The sequence below is a fragment of the Capsaspora owczarzaki genome, assembly GCF_000151315.2.
Source record: "Capsaspora owczarzaki ATCC 30864 unplaced genomic scaffold supercont2.7, whole genome shotgun sequence".
NCBI lineage: Eukaryota > Filasterea > Ministeriida > Capsasporidae > Capsaspora > Capsaspora owczarzaki.
The window spans coordinates 1,192,996-1,202,845 of record NW_011887298.1 but is presented as its reverse complement, the minus strand read 5'-3'; the positions used below and the strand labels follow the sequence as shown (position 1 = coordinate 1,202,845).

Below are 9,850 nucleotides of genomic sequence, written 5' to 3'. Positions count from 1 at the left end.
CCTAACAGCCAACAAATCATCATCATCATCATCACCATCGAAGGTTTAGCGCGCAAACCCCCTCCCCCATATATCATATCCAAGTTTGCTCAAAGGACTGAGCGCAACCAAACAAAACATGTACAGTACCTGGCTCGACGCTGAGCGATCCGTTTGTCTGCTTCTTCATGCCAATGGTGCCGCCAGTGTAAATGATAAACACGGACTTGTCTGCAGACTCGTTCATGCAGAATGGCGCGTGCGTGGTCGCGAACGCCTGCTCAAACTGACTCGCGCCGTTGTGATCGTGCAGCAGCAGCGGAGCAGTCGTGGATCCGGACGACGACGACGACGACGACGACGACAAGGACAGCGACTGCGTCCCAGAGTTAGACTGCGTCCCAGAGTGAGGGTGCGAGTGCGAGTGCGTGTGAAGCGCAGGAGGGTCGTGACTGAGACTGGCGACGAGCGACATGGACGAGGCCCCTCGCGACCAGTGGTGCGGCACGCGCGACACACCGCCCTGGGCAATCGGAACAACGCCAGACAGGCCGTGCGCGGCGGGCGACTCGGCAGCAGCGACGGCGGCAACGGATGCAGCAGCGGTGGTGGTGGTCACGGTCGCTGTGGCTGCAGTAGTGGCGAGGTCGGGGATCGAGACTTTCGCAGTCGACATTCGAGTGTGCAGAGGATGGACGAAGAAGAAAAATAAAACCAACGAGGGAGCAGAATAAGAAGGAGTGGTACTGGTCCTGGCTGTTCAAGATGGTGGAACAAGTTGTGCTGTACTCTCCTGTAGCTTGGCATTGACAGCTCCACTGAGGCCACGCGAGTTCAATTTCGAATACAGTCCAATGTTCTATTGTATCGAAATCAATTGTTGCATCAGTCTCGTTTTTGTCTCAGTTTCGTACTTCTCAGATCAGTCCAGTCACAAAATGGCCAGCGAGCGGAGATCGTTGCCGGGCTCACCCGCCCGATCGCTCGCCAAGGAGCTCGTCTACCGAGATGGCCACGACGATGACATGGATCTACAGACAGAGCGCGGACTGAAGGCGTCGCGCGCATCACCTGCCATCAGCCCAGCAGCAGCGTCGGGACAGAGCCAGCTGCTTGACACGGCCCAGCTGAGCGCCGCTGCGACCGCCGCGAGTGCAACGGCAAGCGAGACTGCTGCACTGCTGCACAAGCTCGAATTGGACGCCGCGCAGCTGGCGCAGGGCGTCGACGGGCTCGTCTCGTCGCTCACTTCGTCCGTTCAGGATGTAAGCGCTCGGATACTCGGCTATCCTGATCGTGATGCCAACAGAGGCTCAAACCTCACCACATTGAACTGTCATTGGAAACACCATGTACAGGCGAGTCGCATTACGCGCGATGCAATGTCAGTCTACCGATTATCCATTGACAATATGGGCGTTGCTGTCGACGAGTCCATTCGGAACATGTACTCCATCATGGCACAAGCAGAGGCGCTCGACAGTCGAATGAAGCCAATTGAAATGATGATCCAGCAAATGTGAGATTGGCACAGAGTGTGTCTTGTTGTTTCGAGTTTGAGTCGTCGATTCTTGCATTCTGACAACTGGAGGCTGGTTTTGCTTTCCACTCTTTCGTCCCCGTCACTCAGAAAAGCAATCCGAAAGACGCTAGACATGTTAGAGTCAGCCTCCAAGTGAGCGGGCATTTCGGCGAAAAAAAAACGAAATCCGTCAAAAAATCAAAGCAACGATCATCGTTGTTTTGGGGCTATTATTGTACAAATACAAAGAATTTCAAACAAAGCGCAATATCATCAAACCCTCAAACACAAAAAACCCATGTTAAGCAGAAGAAGATTGTGTTTTACTTTCGCGGTGCACCTGCCGGCTTGCGGCCGCTTGATGGTCCGTGCGGTTGCTTTGGAATCTTACGGTTTTTGTTCTTGTTCTTGACGTTAGCATTTTCGTAGTAGTGCACACCAGCGCGCGCCTTGTTGGTAGTCATGCGAGGTTCCTGTTTCGCCAAAAAGAAAATCGACAGTCAGTGATGATGATTCACATGCAACACCCAAGCAAAACAAACACCCACCAAACAAACAAACAAAAACAAACACACAAACGCAGTCCCAACACTCACCTTGGCGACCTTGACATCCTCGTCGTCATCCTCCTCGACGCGCACGGCAGCAGCCTTCTTGACGGGGACAGGCTTGACCAACCCGGCCTTGGGCGAGGCAGCCTTGAACACGGCCGCCGCCTTTGGTGATGCAGCAACGATTGCCTTCTTGGCGGCAGCGGCAGGCGAGGCAGTGAAGCTCTTGGCTGCGGCAGACTTCTTGGCAGGAGCCTCCTCGGTGACAATAAAGCCTTGCTCGGTGCGCATCTTCTTGCGCAACTCTTGAGCGACCGGCACGGCGGCATTGTCCTCGTCGTCGTCGTCGGCAGCACGTGCATGCTTGCGGCCGGCGAATCGGTCGTTGGCAGCGGCAGTCTTGCCACCACTGACAGTCTGGACAAGTTGGTCAAAGAGATCGCCAGACTCGGCATCGGCAGCAGCAGCGTCCACGCGAGCCTTGCTGGCGCTGGCAGACTTGGCGGCCACCTTCTCTTTGCGGGCGCGAACAGCGGCAGATGTAGTGGCGGGAGCAGCGCGCGGCAACTTGGCCTGCTTGGCCTTGATCTTGCGGGACCGTTGTCGCTCGCGGAGAGACGACGCGCCTTCCTCTTCCTCGACGTCCGAGTCTTCGTCAACATCCTCGAACTGGTCGTCCTGGTCTTCCGGTTCCTCCTCGTCGTCGTCTTCATCAATCAGCATGGTGGGGTCAGAGTCCACGGCACGCACCGAGGGGTCAAAGTCCTCAGCGTCCTCGCCGTCGTCGTCGCTGACCTCTTCGTCGGCAGCGCTGGCGTCGACACCAATGGCCGAGAGAGCAACGCGCAGCAGGGCCTTTTCATCAGCACCCTCCGCATCTTCGGCAGTGTGGTCGTCCTCGTCGAGCGGGGCGTTGGCGGGAGTGGGCTGCACCTCGTCGTCGTCCTGGCCGACCACGGGGCGGGTGACGGGCTTGAAGCGGGACTGGGCGATGAGCGCCTCGATGCGGCTGTTGACGTCGGCAGATCCAAAGCTGGCAGCGCCATCCGTTGCACCAGCAGCAGCAGTGGCGGTGATTGCACCAGCGGCAGCAGTGGTGGCGGCGGCGGCGGAGGCAGAGTTGGTCTTGCCAGCAGCCATGTCCGCCTTGCTCGGTGGTGGCACAAAGAAGGGGAGCTTGCCGCGCAGCCAATCGTTCAGCACCATCTTGGCAACCGTCTCAATATCGGGCTCGCCGCCCTTGAGCAGCTTGCCGTACTTTTGAGCGAGCTGCTCGAGAAAGTCGAGGTGGTCGCCCCAGTCGTCAATCATGTAGGTGCGGCAGACGTACTCACGTTTGATGCGCGAGAGCATCTCGGGAATGTGGTCTGCGGCGTCCTTGAGGTTTTCGATGCGGACGACGCCCTTCAGCACAATGTCCGACTCGGTGTCGGTCGAGTGGTAGACGACACCGGGGCAGTCGACCAAAAAGATGCGGCGCATGAGGGTAATGTACTGCCAGACCTTGGTTTCACCGGGGATGGGTGCGACCTTGCACACCTTCTTGGCCTTGAGTGTGTTGATGACGGAGCTCTTTCCGACGTTCGGGTAGCCAATGAAACCGACCGAGATTTGCTTCTTGTCCGCATGCAGCTTGCCGAATTGGCGCAAGAGCGAAATGAAGGCGCCCTTGCCGAACGGGTTGGCAATGCTGGCGTGGAAGGCAAGCGTCGGCACTTGGCGGGAGAGGTGCTTGACCCAGCGGGCAGTGACCCAGGTGGGCACGAGATCGCACTTGTTGAGCAAGAGAATCAGCTGCTTGTGCGGCTTTTCCTTGCGCATGTACTCTTCAATGTAGGACGAGCGCGTGCCGAGGGGATCGCGGGCATCCAAGACTTGCACGACCACGTCGGAACTGTCAATGACCTTGTACAGCTCGTTCCAGATACGGCGAGACTGGCCCTTGGAGAAGATGCGGTCCATCACGGCGTTCTTAAAGCCGTCGCCCTCGTCGATAATGTTCAAGTCCTTCTCCTCCTTGTACGCGCCGCCGGCCGACGAGACGCGGTTGAGGTAGTCGCTCAAATCCGCGCCGACGCTGGGCTTCTTGCGCTGTGCAGTCGGGCCAAACACGTTGGCGAACGGCTCCGTGTCCAGGACGTGCACGCGCGTGTTGGCGCCTGCTGCGGGTGTGTCTTGCAGCAGCGACATTGGCAGCTTGTTCTCGCGCATGATCATTGCGAACGGGTTTTTCTTGTTCTCGACCACTGCCTCACGGAATTGCTGTCAAAGTGCAAAGTTTTGGAAGCAAACAAAAGAAAAGAAATAGCGAGATGAGTGTCATGTATGAAAGTGTGAGCTTCTGAATCTTCAATCTCATCTCAATGGCAGAGTCATGGAACTGGCAGTAGCAGCAGTAAGTCCACATGGCTACACAATGGATTGAGTTTGCTGTATTCGCCTCTTTCCCTTCTCCCATTCTCGACTCTTGACTCTCGCCAGCAAAAGCCAACAGCCAATGCAACATCGCGTCAACGACCAGCGATGCGTGATGTGACCGTGAAGCGGGGGTGAGTGAGTGAGTGAGTGAGTGAGCGAGTGAGTGAGCGAGAGGAGGTCCACATGGACAATGAGAGCTCATCCCTCCGTTCGTTCCCCAACTCCCAAACCGCTCGCTCCACAACAGCGCATCAAGCACAGAGAGGCACGGCGGTAATCAAACTCAGATCGAGGTGGATGGGATGGATGGTCTGCAAAGAAACAAAAACTGACTTGGAGCTGGTCTTGTCCAATGACGCGCGTGTTGCCAAACCAGCGGCGGTCGGCTTGGATGCGCGCGACCGTGCCCGAGGCGACCCAGCCCTGGTACGGGGCAGCCTTGACAATCTTGCCACTGGCATCGCGCTTGGACTTGCCGCCGGTGCGGTAGAGATTGAGGCGGTCGATCGTCGCCTTGGTGCGCTGGTTGGCGTCCTTGGTCGTGCTCGTGCGGTCTGCGTTGGTGCTCGACGTCGACTTGGACATTGCCGGTCGCGCCATGGCTGCTTTTTGATTGGGTTGGTTTGGAGATGAAAAAGAGTGAAAGGAAGAGGACAAAAAAAAAGGGGGAAAGTAAGGGAAAGAAGAGCTCAGAAACGAAGGAAAGAAAGAAAAAAAGACTGAGAACTGAGAACTGAGAACTGAGAACTGAGAGCAAAATCCCATGTCGCAAATTTCGGAGAACTTGACTATGTGAATGCGGGTGACAATCACAGCAGGATTTCCAATGGCGGGGGGGGTGTGGGTACGTCGGTCTGGAAGTGGGAGCGGATTGCGCAGAGAGAGCGAGAAAGAGAGTTGTACTGTTCATTCAATGAACAGTACAAGTATCCAGCATGGTCAGGATGCAGTAAGAGTTTTGAGTGAATGATCGCACTGTTGTCTAAGACGACCCTTTCTCAGACTTCTAAGCCCAGTCATCGTTTTTGTTCCAACAATCACACGCCGAATGCAGACTGCGCAAAGTGCTCAGGCCGCGTCGCAACCAACGACGACGACGACGACGACACAGACACAAACCATCGAAGCTGCAGAGCAAGAGCAAGCGCCTTCTGTGCGTAGACTGGCTTGTGCGTTGTGAATGCGAAAAGCACGCGAGTGAGCGAAGGGTCTCACAACGTATTTGATTCGACGTCTCTGGTGTTGCACATGATTGATGATGATGATGAAGCAGGTCTTGACATTGAGGCTGCGGCAGCCAGCGACCGCGGAGGGACGTCGCGTGCAGTGGAACGACAAGGTTGTGGACAACGAGCACATGAATAAGAAAAAGTCAAAGAGTAAGCAACACACACATACACACAGAGACTCGGTTGTGACGATGCTCTCCGAGTGAACAACAGCAGGGCGCAACGGGCTGGTGGTGGTGCTTGAGTTGGCGGGTGGAGAACGTGTGGCCGTTTTTGACCAACCCGGCACTGTCAGCAAACGTACCATTTCGTTCCACCAAGTCAAACAGCACAGACATGCGCTCACGTTTGGTGTGTGTCTTGTCTTGAACGTGCGGGGGATTTGTTTTTGTTGCAGTTTGCTGTATCTATCGCAAGCCGCATGCGTTCGACGAGTCGTCCGATGACACGAGCGAGAGCGACGGCGACGAGGATTGCCCGTTTCACAACATGAACAGCTACGACAGGCCACCACATCGGCATCATCATCATCATCACCGTCACGGACACAAGCACAAACACAGGCATTCCAGTGACAGCAGTGACGACGGCGGCGAGGGTCATGAGCACAAGCATTCGGACGACTGTGCGCATGGCCATGGTGCCGCCCCCGATGGTGCATCATCATCATCATCATCATCATCATCATCATCATCAGCATCATCATCAGCTCATGAGTAGTGTAGCTTGTCAACCTTTTGTACTGTAGTCAATGAACAAACATCCGTTTCAGAGTAGGCGGTACAAATCGGCGTTGTCCCCGAATTCATTCCGGTCGCTTGAGGCAACGACTGTGTCATGCCGATGGGTGATGCAAACGAGATAACACACTGCAATCCTTGTTGTTTACTCCCTCAGGAACGCACAGCTCCCATACCGCGATGGGACGCTTTTTATTGACCAAACAGAGCTACTTTTCGCATTCGCAACGCGATTGTCGGCGAAAAATGATCAGCCTCTTTATGTACGTGTGACGTATGTTGTTTGCGATGCGCATCGTCACAGCACAGCCGTCATTTGTTGTTTGTTTATTCGGGTACTTTATATTTTGTTTTGCTACTGCTGTTGTTACGGTACGATGTGCGGATTTATTGTGTTTTGCATTGACAACTGGCGGTCCAGCAGCGCTGACAAGCCACTCTGCCGATGCACTGCCGTGTTTCCGGTGCCTGCCACCTCATGAGAGTTTCTTGCCATCCGTTGGGGGTTTGCATTGCTCTGCTCTGTCCCGATACATACAAACAGAATAAAAATCGAGCGCGGTTTTTATTTGTTGAGAGTGAATGCTAATTTTCGACATGAGTCATCGCCTCGGGTTTGGTGATTTCACACCGTTTGCTCTTTGTGATGATGCCTTCCAAGCCCCCCAACTTCCGTCAGCCCTCGCCTCGCACGCCCAGTCTTCCCCGCACTTGACACTGCATCACCATCTCACAAAACGGCGTCAGATCTCACAGGTTGTTGGTATGTCGATGCAAACAAACCCACCCTTGTTGTTGTATCTTTTTTTTTTTTTTTTTTTTTTTACTTTTCTTTTGTTTTGATGTATTTCCAGCGCCTTCTGATTGAGGCAGTCTTTCGCACGCGGTTGCTTGTTGCTGCTGCTGGCATGGTGCTCTCGTAGCATAATCACAACCCCACGCTGGGCACTGTCATTTCATTTAACAACTTGATGACTTGAAAACTCCTTTTTTGGTTTTAGCTCATTTCTACTCTTTTTTTTTTTTCTTTTTCAACCGCTGCTACTCCTTTTTTTTTTTTTTTTTTTTTACATCTCTGATTCGGGGCTTTCTCACCTTCGCAACACAGAAGAAGCGCCTGTGACACGCACACTCACACACACACTCATACTCACACGGCTCACGCACTTTCTCCTCTCGCTTGTCTCCAAACGTGCTCCTCGTGTTTTTAGCACCTTGAATTTTTTTTTTTTCTCCCTCTCTCTTTCGCTGTCTTGCACTGTTTTTTCTTTTCTTTTTTTTTTTTTTTCTCCTTTCGCTGCTCCTCCGCCACAGAGCTCATTCTTCGCCAACCCTAGTTGCCGCAGTGCCATTCACATACGCTCTCGACGCATCTTGCTCCTGCCTGATATCCTCAGCCAAATTCACCCCCGTTTCCGCGCGTCACCCATTCGCTGGCAGAAATCACGTTTGACTCAGGTCTGCGAATCCCGTTTTTTCGCCAATTTTTTTTTTTTTTTTTTTTCGTTTTAAATCTCCCAAAAACCCTTTTTCTCTTCGACGTGTCCCAAAAACACATTCGCTCGCCTCGGATGATCATTTGGATGCCGTCGGACGCTGTGAATACTCCCATCACCACGAGCCCAAGCACAGACGCCGCAGAGACCGCCATGACCACTCGCCCGGCTGCCTGCCAACCAAAGTGCGCGGACAATCACGACGCCACGGTTATCCTGCTCCAAGCACCACCACCCACGTCAGCCCGCCCGCCGACTTCTTCTGCCACTGAAGGCAGCAGCAACAGCAGCATGTCTGGCGCCTGTCCTTCGCCCGGGCACGACGACGACGCGACCGCAGTGCCCAGCACGCTGTTCATGAGCATTTTGTCGGCGACCAAGTCCAAAATTGGCGTTAGCAACGCAAGCAACACCCCCCTTGCCAAACCGCCGTCCCCTCCACCGTCGGACGCTGCCACCTCCACCACCACCACCTCCTCCTCCTTCATGGCATCGTTCGTTTCAAGCATGGCCTCGCCGGCCAGCGCGCCGCCCGCAAGTCAGGACACGGTCGTCCCGCAGGTCGCGCCGGCACCTCGATCGGCGCAGCAAATCGTGGTTTTGCAGCACGCTCAGCTTGTCACGTCCCCGACACCTCAGAAGCCCTCCGTCAAGGCTGCCATGCCACAGCCGCCGCCACGCATGTCGAAAATCGTGGCACGCCAGAACTCGCTCCCAGCACCAGCCATGCACCAAAAGCTTGCCGGGTCTGGCGAGCGGCGCTCGCTCGATGACTCGGACACCACCTTTGCCCGACAGCAAGCATCCTCGATCCAGGTCCAAGCGCTCCCATCACACCAAAGGGCAGTGCCGCTCCATCACCATCGCAGTCTGAGTGACGGCGATACCCATCCGTCTGGCGAGGACAACAACGACGACGATGACGACGCCGACGATGCCTCTGCACAAGCCAGCAACTTTACACACCATCGCCATGGCGGCCGTGCCCACCTCCACTATCGCCACTCGCTCACCGACGCATACGAAAACGACGCTGACAACGACGGCGAAGACGACGGCGACGACAATGACGACGATATGGACGGTGATCAGTTCCACGACTCGCACGAGCTGCTCCAAGTAGAAGAAGAGCATGTGGATGCTCACATGTCCGCCGCCTTCTTTGCGCGGTTTAGCGAGGAGGATTGCAAGGCAATGGACGAAGAGTCCAGCGACGTGGTCGACAAGGACGGCCTGGACCTTCCTCTGCACGCACCGTCCCCGACTCGCTTTGCCAAGCCGCGACGCTCCTCCATCCGAAGCCCGCCATTGTCAATACACTCGTCCAATTCGTCGCTGGCCGCATCCATCACGTCCATGGACGAGCAAGCGGCTGCAGGAGTCCCGTCCGCCAGCCTCCGCCGTCGTGTCTCGTTTTCGGAACAGTTCACCAGCGTCGGCAAGGCGCATTCCTCCACCGTCTACGACCGCCGCACCGATGTTGTTGTGCCGACCGACCCGGACGAAGTCGAGGAAATTGCTCAGTGGCTGACAGACTTCAAGTACAACCACATGGCAGTGCATCCAATGTCGCTTGGCAACAACAGCTATCCTCGCGTGCACCTGCTCTACCAGTAGCGCCATGTCAATTCTCTCTCTTCTTTTCGAGTACACGATGTCGTACTTGACAGGATACAGTATTTCAGCCCTTTTCTATCACCTCGGTGTCGATTTTGTCGTTTTCCCGCAAGCTACCTATCAGCTTGTCCACGGGGATTGCTTCTTTTATCTTTTGACTGGTGTGCGTGCGCGCGATCTGTAGCTACTGTAGCTATCTCGCGGCAAGCACCGCAGTTGTGTACTTTCCGTCCTTCGATTTCACATGCATCATTCTGTTTTCGGTGTTTGTTTACTGTTGTTGTTGTTTTTCGGCTTT

At 55.0% G+C, this 9,850-nt stretch overlaps 5 protein-coding genes across 5 annotated transcripts; 3 read left to right on the top strand and 2 right to left on the bottom strand.

The window, feature by feature from the left end:
* Positions 1–129: 129 nt before the first annotated feature.
* Positions 130–655, bottom strand: CAOG_08831 (hypothetical protein; the record flags this gene model as incomplete). Its single annotated transcript, XM_011272170.1, has 1 exon — positions 130–655. A coding segment is annotated over one exon (526 nt), but the record flags the coding sequence as incomplete, so codon positions are not given.
* A 191-nt stretch (positions 656–846) lies between these two features.
* On the top strand, positions 847–1,778 carry CAOG_04865 (hypothetical protein). The gene is made up of 3 exons (XM_004347566.2): positions 847–1,244; positions 1,338–1,498; positions 1,610–1,778. The coding sequence occupies exons 1-3, from the start codon at positions 918–920 to the stop codon at positions 1,656–1,658; spliced, it is 537 nt and encodes a 178-aa protein (XP_004347616.2). The 5' UTR covers positions 847–917; the 3' UTR covers positions 1,659–1,778.
* Positions 1,688–5,190, bottom strand: CAOG_04864 (nucleolar GTPase). The gene is made up of 3 exons (XM_004347565.2): positions 4,804–5,190; positions 2,098–4,314; positions 1,688–1,974 (listed from the first exon to the last, which is right to left on the bottom strand). Exons 1-3 carry the CDS (start codon positions 5,068–5,070, stop codon positions 1,825–1,827), a joined length of 2,634 nt encoding a protein of 877 aa, XP_004347615.2. The 5' UTR covers positions 5,071–5,190; the 3' UTR covers positions 1,688–1,824.
* A 303-nt stretch (positions 5,191–5,493) lies between these two features.
* On the top strand, positions 5,494–6,873 carry CAOG_04863 (hypothetical protein). Its single transcript, XM_004347564.2, has 3 exons — positions 5,494–5,623; positions 5,744–5,849; positions 6,097–6,873. Exons 1-3 carry the CDS (start codon positions 5,519–5,521, stop codon positions 6,417–6,419), a joined length of 534 nt encoding a protein of 177 aa, XP_004347614.1. The 5' UTR covers positions 5,494–5,518; the 3' UTR covers positions 6,420–6,873.
* A 1,006-nt stretch (positions 6,874–7,879) lies between these two features.
* Positions 7,880–9,801, top strand: CAOG_04862 (hypothetical protein). Its single transcript, XM_004347563.2, has one exon. The coding sequence runs from the start codon at positions 8,011–8,013 to the stop codon at positions 9,550–9,552; it is 1,542 nt and encodes a 513-aa protein (XP_004347613.2). The 5' UTR covers positions 7,880–8,010; the 3' UTR covers positions 9,553–9,801.
* Positions 9,802–9,850: the final 49 nt, after the last annotated feature.